Source organism: Chrysemys picta, chromosome 3 (genome assembly GCF_011386835.1).
Source record: "Chrysemys picta bellii isolate R12L10 chromosome 3, ASM1138683v2, whole genome shotgun sequence".
Lineage (NCBI taxonomy): Eukaryota > Metazoa > Chordata > Testudines > Emydidae > Chrysemys > Chrysemys picta.
This window is the reverse complement of record NC_088793.1, coordinates 113,204,969-113,217,682: the sequence shown is the minus strand read 5'-3', so window position 1 is coordinate 113,217,682 and position 12,714 is coordinate 113,204,969. Positions and strand designations below refer to the sequence as shown.

At 45.1% G+C, this 12,714-nt stretch overlaps 1 protein-coding gene across 11 annotated transcripts in view; it reads right to left on the bottom strand.

Annotated features, from left to right (window-relative positions):
* The window catches only part of TAB2 (TGF-beta activated kinase 1 (MAP3K7) binding protein 2), a 122,793-nt gene that overhangs the window by 24,499 nt on the left and 85,580 nt on the right, over window positions 1-12,714 (bottom strand). For 7 of the 11 annotated variants that reach the window (XM_065590327.1, XM_042848236.2, XM_042848230.2 and 4 more), the window contains 2 exons: window positions 12,181-12,238; window positions 8,949-10,461 (listed from right to left, as the gene is read on the bottom strand). In XM_065590327.1, coding sequence (XP_065446399.1) covers window positions 8,949-10,461; window positions 12,181-12,238 — 1,571 coding nt within the window. Of the gene's footprint in view, window positions 1-8,948; window positions 10,462-10,618; window positions 10,851-12,180; window positions 12,239-12,714 lie in introns of all 11 variants that reach the window. The other 4 variants (XM_065590329.1, XM_005280435.4, XM_065590328.1 and 1 more) reach the window with 2 other exon arrangements.

Below are 12,714 nucleotides of genomic sequence, written 5' to 3'. Positions count from 1 at the left end.
TGTCCCAGTTCCCCATAACCTCAGTGTCTTGCCACAGTTTACCCACAAGTCCCAGGGCCCTTTGTTCCAGTCCTCACCCTTGCCATTTCTCAGGCTCAGCTCCTCACCCCTCTGCATTCCAACCAGTCAGCTCCCTCCTCCTCTTGCAGGGGGAGCACTGAGAACACAGGACAGTCCCCCTGTTCCCAGCACCACAACAGGCCCTGGCTACCGGGAAGAGCAACCGCAGCGAGAGTTCTACTCAGATTCTGTAGCCCAGGACTGGACTGTGCCAAGTACAGACAATCTTTAGAGAATTTAGCTGCAAAGCTCTAACAAGTCTCTACTGATAATGTAACTACTGAGGTTTTCAGAAACTCATAAGCATGGCTAAATTTTCACAGGGACAGTAAAAGGTACATCCCTGACACTACGCCAACCTTAGTCTCAAATTTCAAGTCCCTGGGCCAATGCATGGAGGTGCTAGAACTGCTCAATAGAACTGCTGTAGGAATTTTTTTTTAATATGGACAAAACTATTTTCCCCAAACCTTATTCTGAGACACAACTGAGCCATTTTGAGTGAAGTTTCTCAAAAAATATTCAACCTGAGGCAGATACCTGGCATGGAAAATTTCAGCCCAAATGAATAAAGTTTGGCAAAATTATAACCAAGTGAAAAAAAACTGGTTACTAACCTTTTGTAACTGTTGTTCTTCAAGATGTGTTACTCATGTCCATTCCATATTAGGTGTATGTGTGCTGTGAGCACCATTGCCGGAGAATTTTCCCTCAGTAGCATCTGTCAGGCTGGCTGTAGCGCTCTCTGGAGCCGCGTGCTTATGCATGGATATAAGGAACATCATCGGCCCCACACCCTCAGTTCCAGCTGGCCAGTTGACTCCGACAGCGGGGCAGGAGGGTAGGTCATGAGCAACACATCTTGCAGAACAGTAGTTACAGAAGGTTCGTAAAATTTTAAATTCTTCGAGTGCTTGCTCATGTCCGTTCCATGCTAGGTGATTCACAAGCAGTACCTCGGGGAGATGGGCTTGAAGTTCATGGCCATGCTGACTGTAGCACTGCTCTGTCAAAAGTGGGTCATCTTAGACCTGTTGGTTGATAGCATAGTGGGATGCGAAGGTATGTACCGACAACCAGGTCACAGCTCTGCAGATGTCCTGAATTAGGACCGGCACAAGGAATGCTGCTGACAATGCCTGGGCTCTTGTGGAGTGAGCAGTTAAGATGACTAGAGGTGGAATCATTCACCTGCTTGTAGCAAATCCAGATGCAGGCGGTTATCCAGGACGAGATCCTCTGGGCTGATACAAGTAGCCCTCTCATCCTTTCTGGTATTGCAATGAAGAGTTGCGTGGATTTGCAGAAGGGTTTATTCCTCTCAATATAAAAGGTGAGGAGGGCATATCTAAAATCCAATGAGTGAAGCTGTCATTCCTCAGAGTTCTTGAGAGGTTTCAGGAAGACGACTGGTAGGAAAATGGCCTGGTTGTTATGGAATTGTGACACAACCTCTGGTAGGAAGGCCGGATGGGATACAGTTGGACCTTGTCCTTGAAGAACACTGTGTAGGGCTGTTCTGACATAAGGGCCTTGATTTCAGAGACTCTCTGGCTGAGGTGCCAGGAAGGTGATTTGCAAGAGAGAAGTACCAGGATGCACAATACTAACGCCTCAAGGAGGGACCCGTGAGCTTTGACAGAACCAGGTTTAAGTCCCCTGGAGGGAAATGGGGGCTCGCGGACCTGAGGATAGTCTTTCCAGCCCCTTGAGAACACTGACCTGCCTTTCACTGGAGGGTGGAAGGCTGAGATGGCTGCTAAGTGCACTTTAATAGATGAGAGAGCTAGAGCCTGATGCTTTAAGTGGAGCAAATAGTCTGAGATAGACTGAAGAGAAGAAAGAGACGGAGATAGAGCATATTCAGAAGCCCAAAAAGAGAAACGCTTCCACTTGGCCAAGTAGGTAGTCCTGGTGGAAGGCTTTCTATTGCCTAGCAAGATCTGCCAAACCTGTTCCAAGCAAGCCTGTCCTTCAGGGTTCAGCCATACAGTATCCATGCAGTTACGTGCAGGGAGGCTTGGCTTGGGCGAAGCAACGAGCTTTGCAAGTGATCTTGTGAAATCAGGTCTGGACGGAATGGGAGCAAGAGTGCGGTTGTCACCAAGAGATCCAGAAGCATGCTGAGCCAAGCCAGGGCTATCAGAATAATTCTCACTTTGTCCCGTTTGATTTTAGGACTGTGTAAACCAAGGAGATTGGGGGAAAAGGTGAAAACTAGCAGATCTGTCCACGGGAGCAGGAAAGCATCGGAAATGGAGCCTGGACTGTGTCCACGCAGTGAACAAAACTGATGGCATTTCCTGTTCTGCCTGGTAGTGAACAGGTCCACCTGGGGAGGCCCCCACCTTTGGAAGATGAATCTTGTGACCTCTGGGTGAAGGGAGCACTCATGGTGAGAGGAAAAAGAACTGCTGAGGTGATCCAGCAGTACATTCCAGGCTCCCAGGAGATGTGACGCCTTGAGATGAATGGAGTGCTTTGCGCAGAAGTCCCACAGACGGATGGCCTCCTGATATAAAGCCAAAGATCTAGCCCCTCCCTGTTTGTTAATGTAAAATATGGCTGCAGTACTGTCTGTCAGGACCTGCAACACCTTGCCTGAGATTTGGGGAAGAAACACTTGACATGCTAAGCATACAGCCCTGAGCTTCCTGACATTTATGTGCAGGGAGAGTTCTTCTTGGGACCAGAAGCCTTGAGTCCTGAAGCAGTTGAGGTGGGCTCCCCACCCTAGGTCTGACATGCCTGAGTCTAAGACAACTGATGGTTGAGGGGGTAACAAAGGACATCCCCATCATTACCGATCTCGGGTCTTTCCACCAGTCCAGGGAGGCAAGGACCAGAGGAGGAACCATAAGTACTGAGTCCAAGTAGTGTCTGCTCAGGGAGTAAACTGACACTAGCCACAGCTGGAGAGGCCTGAGGCACAGCCTTGCATGCTGAACCATATAAGTATATGTCACCATGTGCCCCAGTAATCGGAGGCAAACCTGAGCTGTTGTGATTAGGTGGACCATGACATTGGACATCAGGTCCAACATGGTCTAGAATTGGGCCTCTGCAGGAAGGCCCTGACCTGGATTGAGTCAAGCTCTGCCCCAATAAATTCTATTCTCTGAACTGGGACAAGAGTTGACTTCTGCTAGTTTATCAGCAGGCCCAGTGCTTGGAAGGTGGCTCGGACCATGCTAATGTGTTCTGTACTTGAGACTGTGACCGGCCTTTGATTAGCCAGTCATCGAGGTACGGGTAGACTTGTTCACCTTGCCACTTGAGGAAGGCTGCTACGACCACTGTACCCTTTGTGAAAACCCAGGGGGTCGCCAATAGGCCAAAGGGAAGAGTGATGAATTAGTAGTGGTGCTGACCCACTATAAACCTGAGAAATCTTCTATGGCCAAGGAAGACAGAAATGTGAAAGTATGTGTCATTTAAGTCAAGGGCAGCATACAAGTCTCCTGGATCCAGAGAGGGAATGATAGAGGCAAGGGAGACCCTACGGAACCTCAGCTTCTTGAGATATTTGTTGAGGCGACACAGGTCCAAGATCAGTCAGAGGCCCCCTTTAGTCTTTGGGGTTAGGAAATACCAGGAGTAAAACACTTTCTCTCTCAAGTCTTGAGGAACCTCCTACACAGCCCTCATATGTACGAGGGATTGCATCTCCTGGACAAGGAGTTGCTTGTAAGAAGGGTCCCTGAAGAGGGACGGAGATGGATAATAAATTGAAGGTTATATCCAACCGTCACTGCACTCAGGACCCAATGTTATGTATGACCGTGCTGGCCTGAAGAGTTACAGACAGTCCAAAAATAAAAGGAGCACCGGATCTGAAACAGTGACTGATACAGAGCCTTTGGGTGCACATTTAAAAGCCTGCTTGGCCTGCCGGAGTATCTCAGACCCCAACTGGGAGGCTGAAGTGGATGGGAGTGGCTGGTGCCGTTTATAACCTCTCCTTTTTCTTCTGTAGGGCTCCTGTTTCAGAGGCGCAGAGAACTGAGAAGGCTGCTGGCCTGAAGTGTTTCTTAGAAGCTGACAGAGCGTAATGGCCAAAGGATCATAGGGTGGCCCTCGAATCCTTCAGCCCGTGAAGTCACATGTCCATCTGGTCCGAGAACAGAGAGGAGCCTTTGAAGGGGAAGTGTTGGATAGACTGTTGGACCTCGTGACGAAGGCCAGAGGACTGGAACCAAGAACGCCTCATGGTGTCAGTGGAGGCCATTGTCCTGGCTGCCAAGCTGGCAGCGTCCAGAGCCGCCTGGAGTGAGGTCCTGGTCTTACCCTCCTCCAAGACGGCAGTGAACTCCTGCCTTGAATCTTGGGGCAGGGAGTCTTTAACTTTAGCCAAGGAGTCCCACAGATTAAAATCCTATTTTCTCAGCGGAGCTTGCTGGTTGGAGACATGTGGTTGAAGGCTACCTGTCGAATAAACCTTTCTTCTGAAACGGTCTAGTCTCTTGGTGTCTTTTTGCTTAGGGGTAGCGCTCGACTGCCCCTGCCTATCCTTTTCATTTTCGGCAGCCCACCAGGGGCATGCGAGTACAGGTATTTGAACCTGCCTGCTGACACACAATACTACTTCTCTGCCCTATTTGAAGTGGGGGGAGAGGGGGCAGAGAAGAAGGGTTCGCCACAGGTCCCATCACCGCCTCATTAATGGGCAAGGTCACCTTGGAGGGAGCGGCAGCAGCCAGGATATTACTAAGACTGTGTGATGTCTCTGAGCTCCTCAATTTCCAGACCCAGGTTTGCAATGACCTGCTTAAGAAGGTTCTGATGGACTCTGAAGTTATTGTGACGAAGCACATTACTGGGTCCCACAACCCCCTTGTCTGGGGTGGATGAGGAGGAGGCTTGTACCGGAGGAGGGGTGTCTTCCTCAACTATGTCCACTGGAGCCATCTCCTGGACATTGAGGTCTGGTGCCAAGAGGGAAGGAGTGGTAGCCCATCTCTTGGAAACCACCAAGCAGGAGCAATAAAGGGGAGGACGCGGTACTGGGTGGAAACCCCAGGGGTTCCAGTAAGGCCACTGCATTGGCCACTGACCAGGTGCTGGCAGGAGGACTGGCACTGAAGTCTGGTGGTGCATAAGCTGGGTACTGGAACGCGTTTTAGGAGGCACATAAGGTTCCCCTTCGGACTCAGCAGAGGGAGTCTTATCTCAGAGACCTTTGTACCTGCTTCTGCCTCCATACAATGCTGGGGTTCCGGGAACCGGCAATGGACTGGTGATGAAGATGCCAGATCAGGGAAGGCTTGCCCCTAGAGCAGTGGTTCCCAAAGTTTAACAGCCTGTGAACCCCTTTCACTAAAATGTCAAGTCTCACGAACCCCCTCCTTAAAATGAATATTTCTAGGGACTTTCTCCTTTATCGGAGTATAAATTATAAAAGCAGTGATCTTGGAAATATAAATTTGTTTTTATGACATGCTTATTACACACTATATTATTAATTATTATTTATCATTACAGTATTTTTAGTACATTACGAAAATGGCAACACTCTGCCAAGATCTCACTTTCGTAGCTTGTATCACTTTGAATAAGCCGGTTATAAGACAAGGCTCCTATGTTTCATCAAGGAGTATCAGATCTGAAACAGCATGAAGGTATTTAAGAAGCCAACTCAAAGAATTCCTTCTACACAAGCATTCAGGTCTTGAGCAGTCCAGGCAAACAACGCACGTTACAACAAAAGCTTAAACTTGTTCTTCATAATAATTTAAAAAACAATAGTAGCTATTTAATTTTAAAAACAGCAAAAAATATCCACCTCTCTTTCCATAAGGAGTCTTGAAGTTTAAATCTCCTCAGTGTGATAGATATGCTTGCTTTGATCTTCTTAGCTCTTGGAAGTCCAGGGGCTCCGTGCTGCTGGCCCCGTGCTGCCTGGGGTACCTAGGGACAGCTCTGTCCACCATTAGGGAATTTTTCCCCCCCTCAAAAACCCCCTGTAACATTTCATGGTTTGGGAACCATTGCCCTAGAGGGTGCTGGGGGGGCCCAGTGCCAGGAAGGAGCCCGACACTCCTGTCCCCTCCTGCTTCTGGTCACCCGAGCGGGTAGGTGTCCCACTGAAGTTGAAGGGACCGGCAGAGAAAAAAGGTCCCTAGCCACTTGGAAAGCCTCTAGGGTTGATGGCATTTTCAGATTGCTGGCACTGCTGTGGCTTCTGGGACTCGGAGGGTCCTGCACCGGACTAATGCTCTAGGCAGAGTTGACGTTGCCATTGTGCGCTCGGGAGAGGTAGAGTGGCCTGGCACAGGTCTCACTGTTCTGCCTTCTCCCCACTTGTCTCTCTTCTGCACTGGCGAGTGCCCTCTGTTGGTTCACTGCTTCTTGTGCTTCTTTCTTGGCACCAGTGTGTGAACGGTGCAGGAAAGTGCTCGGTGCTAGGGGAGTGCTTCACACCAACGCTGAAGTACTTAATGCCAAATTGGAGCGGCTTGGCTCATACTGGTCTGAGGATGGCTTCCCATAGGGATAGCCTTCAGCCTAATGTTTCTGTCCTTTTTAGTGCAGGGTCTGAAGACCCGACAGATCTGGCAGTTGTCCTTCATGGGAGTTTTCCCCAAGCACTTTAAGTAGCTGGAGTTCAGGTCACTCACGGGCATAGGTTTGTCTCAAGGCTTGAAGCCCGGGGCATACCCGTCCCGTGGGGCAAAGAAGTCCCTCAACAATAGGAACTATCTATTTACACTAATTATATACACTAATGCTAATTACAAAAAAATTTACAAAGATAGAATCCAAAAACCACTGGGAAGAAAGCAAGAAAGGTTGTTCCAGCAACCACCCCGGGTGTAAGAAGGAACTGAGGGGGTGTGGGGCCAGCAGCATCCCTCGTATGAGTGCACGGCTCCAGAGAGCGTTGGAGCCGGCCTGACAGATACCACCGAGGGAAAAATCTTCAGCAACAGTGCACATGACATGCACACACCTAACATGGAATGGACATGAACAAGCACTCAAAGAACATGGTCTTATTATGAAAAGTATCGGGCAACCTTACCGACAGATGTTGCTACCTGCATCACCTATAAGATTAAAGAATTAAGCTGTTTTGTGACATAAGAGACCCAAATTCAGGAACAACAGCTTGACTTCTGGTTGCTTGGACCAGGCAGATAAATCATGATCATGCACCTCAACTTCTGAATGATTTATAAGTGTAGCAAAGGATTAAAAAAAGCATAGCAGTTACTGTAGCTGAGTGGAAGAAAATATGTTCCAGAAATCTGGAGCATTCCTCTGAATACAGAACACTTGAGCAGCATTACACATGAGTGAAGGCTGAGGGCCCCTGAGAGGATAGAAGCCCCCATTAAATAGAGGGGAAGGGACCCCATAAAGTCAGTGCAGAGACAGCTCCTGACACGCAGCTTCATGCTAAGTCCATAGCCCACACCATTGTCTCTGAAAACTTGCCTACCCTTTTGGGACTTAATACACAATTGGGGTTCGGTGTAGGCAGGAATCAATCAGCAGTTTTGGAGGATGAATTAGTTCCTATCCAACCAGCAGCCCTGAAGCAGCGCTGGGCACAGGGAGCTTGGCCTGGTCATGATGCATCAGCTGTTGATTGTAGATGCAGTTAGTACCATAGTAGGAATCATTGCCCCAGGGGCATTTGGAATTCAGAGCAAGGTCTGGTAGGAGCTGCAAGCAGCAGAAGCTGGTACCACAAATATTCTCTCAAGGAAGTCAGAACAGAAGAAAAACTGTACCAGAAATGCGGAGCACTTGAACAGTATGATCATTATATAAATGCAGGATTTATTTTCCTCCTAATGCATATTTAACAAATATTAACGGAGATGGGATTGAAACACCACAGCATTCAAGAACCCCCTAATCTAGACAAGGAATGCACAAGCTACTTCAATATTAAAGTTACCTCATAACAGTTGATCTGAACGTTTACAGTAATCTTGGAACAAGTTTTATGTCAATTTCTTTTAATGCTAAATTGGTTGACAATAATTGAAGGGTCTCAAGAAGTTTTGTATCCTAATAAGTATTGGAAGACTCAATCTGCATCATTTCCAAAATATTATTGTATTACGATAATCCTACTCCTCTCTCTGTTAACAAAATACATAAAATGTTAATCCTGCTATTCTCATGTGTTTATAAGAGGAGTCCTTATCACTATACAATTCATTTGATTTTCATGTAATCTCATCCCCTTTCCTTCACCACACTACTATTTAGATTCTTTTTCATATTTGTTTATAACATTATATAAATAATACAAGTAATAGAACTTTAAACATCCTTATGGATGTCTGACAATAGAAAACAGCGAGGTAAAAAATTCACTCCTACTCAAATAGCTTCCAAAGTCTGGATTCCTCACTTTCTATATAACATTTGCAAAATGAACTAATAAGGAAAGCAATATTCAATGGGAACAGTGCCTGTCAACTGTCATCTGGTTCAACAGCCTGTTAGTATGTCTGAACATTTGATTTGTTTAAAATCAATTGAAAAAATGAAATCTTTTTCAAAACAATCTCTTAAAATGAAGTAACCACCCTTCCAGTCTGGTAAGGTAAAGAATTCTATCTCATCTGCTAATTCAGAAAAGGCTCCACAAAACAGAAGGTGATTATTGATAATTGAACACAAAACAATAGAACCTCTATTCTACTGTGAGGTAAAAAGTTAAAACTGCTTTACCGTGCAAAGTTAAGGAAGGATTGATTCAAATGTGTGTTAATTATAAATTCATATTTCTGATTTAGAATATGTTCCAGAGTGCAATGAACAGGAGTTATTTGGTCAATTCCAAAATGGCTGATTGGTGGTTCTTGTTTTGAAATGTAAGGGCCAGATAACTTGGTAGAAATCTCTACAATTTACATTAAGAATATTACCTTGTGTGTAGGCAGCATCATCAGATCCCACACTCAATTTCCGTGCATCACTGATCCTATCCACATGTGCTAAAACAGGGTCAGTAAGATGCTGGATACCCTCTGGTTCTGCATAGTGATCAGGAAGGTTTAGAAGATTTGTAGGTTCAAAGGTGGGGGATACTACCCCTGGTGAAACTGCAGGGGGTTTATTTGGAGAAACTGTAATTTTAAAAGTATATTTTGTGTTAGGCTGTGTGACCACCACTCGAGGAGAGGTTACAGTGGTGTTGTTGCCCACTGCTCGACTCTTGGGTGGATGGTGATGAATAAATGCAGGACCCATGCTTACTTGACCAGACATATTCCTAGAGGTGGTAGTTACACCAGGATTTGTTGATATGAAGAGTGTTGGTTGGTTCCGCACAATTTGCTCATCTCCTGTTGTGGCATTTGCTGAAATATAGACCTTAGGTTGATTGCGAGTGATCACTTCATCAGTATTTGGTGGACTGGCAGCTATGTAAACAGTGGGCTGACTTCTACTTAATGTCTGGCTGTTGAGGGAAGAGGGATTAGTGGAAGTGCGAGGACCAGATGAACGCAGCTTTGAAGAATTGTTTCTTTGTGGTGGTTCAAGTTTGATTTCAATTTGGTTTTTGCGAGGTCCTGTTGAGATATTCTGAATGTTATATTGGCTATGGGCAGCAGATTGTGAGCTACCAGATGAATGAATCATGGGTGCTTGTGGAGTAGTGGGTGAACTGATTGGCATATAGACATGAGAAGTTTGGTGGCCTTGTTGGTTTGGCTGTGATGACTGTTGTGATGAGGTATGTGGTAGAGGACTGGATGTAGGAAGAGTAGTCCAGGGACTTGGTTGTGAAGGCTGGTAGACTTGCTGAGGATGCATGGGATTAAACTGAGACACCCAACCTGGATGCTGCTGTGTCTGTCGAGCTGTACCACTTGGAGTTGTAATATAAGGCCTAATATAGATAGAATTTCCCTGTGGACTATTAAGTACAGGTGGAGGTACACCATGTATGTGCAAAGACGTAGGGGTATTGCGACCAGGCTGAATATTTGGGGCTAAAGTTACCATAATGGGGTTGAATCTGGGTGTTTGCTGAGAGAGGCTAGATGCTCCTTTGCTGCCTATGTGAAATCCCAGGTGTTGTCCTGGATTAGAAGTACTAACTGTATTAGCCATTCCAAAGACATTAAATCCCTGTGGAACTTGAGCTGGTGCTGTCTGTGGTTCCTGCTGAAACAGTTCGCTATTGGGCTGACTGCCTTGAAGATGTCCATCACTAATGCTGTGAGTTAAAGTCCTACTTCCATTCATTCTACTTCCTTCTCGTCCATGGTGATACACATTCTGTGACTGCAAATCCAAGTTAAGAGATGTCATGTGATTTCGTAGTCCAGGAATCCCAGAATCATCCGAAAAACCTAGGTCTCCTTCACCGTAGAGATACTTCGTGCTCTCCTGAGACAGAACTGCACAACAGGCATCCAAGTTATTATTATTCTATAAAAAAACAGAATTTGAAGTTATTGATAAAATAAGGTCATATGCTTACATTGCATCATTATTAAAAAATTACTATGTAGCATCAAATGAAAAGCTTTGGGTTCTTGGCTAGCACAACTGCTGTATGTATGAGGGGCTTGCATGTGAAGCTTACTATTATGAGAACTGTGACTCACTCCCTGGCACCAAGGGCGGAGATTTGCATTGTTGCTGCAGTAGTGACAGGGAGATCCTTGAAAAGCTAATATGGTATGGTACTTCTTGGATGAATACTTTTGCTATTTTTCCCCACTTTCAGAACAATCTTCAGCACTGATCAAGACTCTGCTGAGGGGAAACTGACAGAAGGGTTGACTTCACAGTACCTGTATATTACGAGTAAATAACTTGAAAAACAAAAACAAAATATGTTTATTTTAAATGTTCCCCTAAACATTTTAAAGACTGATTCCATAACATAATATCATCTGCTGAATATAAAATGGCAAATTTATAAACAGAAGAAACATGCAGATTAAGGAAAGTGCACAAGAGAACATTAAAGATACTTCAAATAAGATTTTAATTTGAACGAACAGCAGCAGCATACGAACAATCTATTTCACAAGATGAAACACTTTAAATAGAAGAAATACTGATTACTGTGGCATATTTAAATATTCGTACTGTCTACACCAAAATTCCCCTAACAGTCCACTACTTTCAAAAGCTTTAAAACAACCTTTTGTATTGGGATAAAAATAACACAAACTTGAATCTGATGACTTTTTACAAAATGTAAATAGTAATAATATATAAAAAGAAATGAGCGAAATGTGTTTGATTACCTCGAACGGAGGTAATCAGAAACCCATAACTTTTTTTTTTTTTTAAACAGTTTAAAAAACAAATTATGCACACTCTTCACTTTTCTGACTTAACTGGGGGCTCTTAGAGCTTCCAATTAACCTTCTTTAAAAGAAACTAAAAAAAGATTATTGAAATTATTCAGTTTCCTGTCCTGAACCCATAATCATCTTCTCTTTCACCTGCTCATATTTTATTCAATTTTCATAGAGTGATATCTAAAGAAAACAAGTACAGTTAAACATATTTCTTTTGTAGTCAAGTGACTAGTATGCCATGACCTCTACCAAAACGAGTAATTATAATCAAATAACGTATTTTGAATAAACGAGGTGTACCAAAAAGCTAAATACATATAAACGAACTAGGAAAAAATACAGATATCAAGGAGAACATATGCAGCACTAGAATAATAAGAGTACTGTTCAAAAGTACAGCTCTCAATACCTATATCACCAAGACAAATTAACTCATGCTATATGCTTTTTATCAAATTACTTCTATTAAGTAGCAGACAGAGGGCCCAATCAGGATCAGAGCCTCTCTGTGTTAGGCACCCCACCAAGTCATAGACCACTGTTACTCTGAAGAGTTTATAATCTTAGATGCAACAAAAGTAAGGGGAGAAACCCTAACAAGAAAATGTTTATACAGGCCAGATGCATATACAGCTTGCTGTTTTGCGTCTTGTGAAAAAATACATTATAAAATAAAGATAACAGGACAGGAGCCCGAATGGCCATCTATCTAGCCATTATGGTAAAGCGCTTTGAGAGCCAATTAAAAACATTATATAAAGAGCTAAGTATATTATTATTAGTTGGCAATTTCTGAGAGCTATGAAGGAGGACAAGTTAGTAGTATACATACTAGCTTGGGCTGGGCGTTCCAGGGATAATGGGAGACATGGAAGAAGGCATGAAGGTGCCTGTGGGAGAAGCAGAGAAACGGGTGATGGAAGCTCGCACTACAGAATGTTGTTGTAGAGGGAACACTAAGATACAGAAATGGGTAAGTACGGAGAGGCTAAAACATGAGGGTTTAAAGGTAAGGACTAAAAGCTTGTACTTGATGGAGTGGAGATAGGTGACCAGAGGAGAGATGTGAAATATCGGGACGCGCGGGGGAGGGGCGGGTTGAGGGAGTGTGCCGGCGGAGGGAAAAAAAACCCAAGAGCTGCCAGAGCATAGGAAAAATCGGTGGGGGGCTGAGCACCCACTGGCAGCTCCACGCACCGCCCCCCCACACCAGCTTACCTTCACTCCGCCTCCACCTCCCCTGAGCTAGGGGCCACGTCCTGCTTCTTCCCCCTCCCTCCAGTGCTTGCGCCGCCATACAGCTGATTAGCGCAAGCCTGGGAGGGAGGGGTGAGGAAGAAGAATGCGGCGGGTCCAAGGCGGGGAT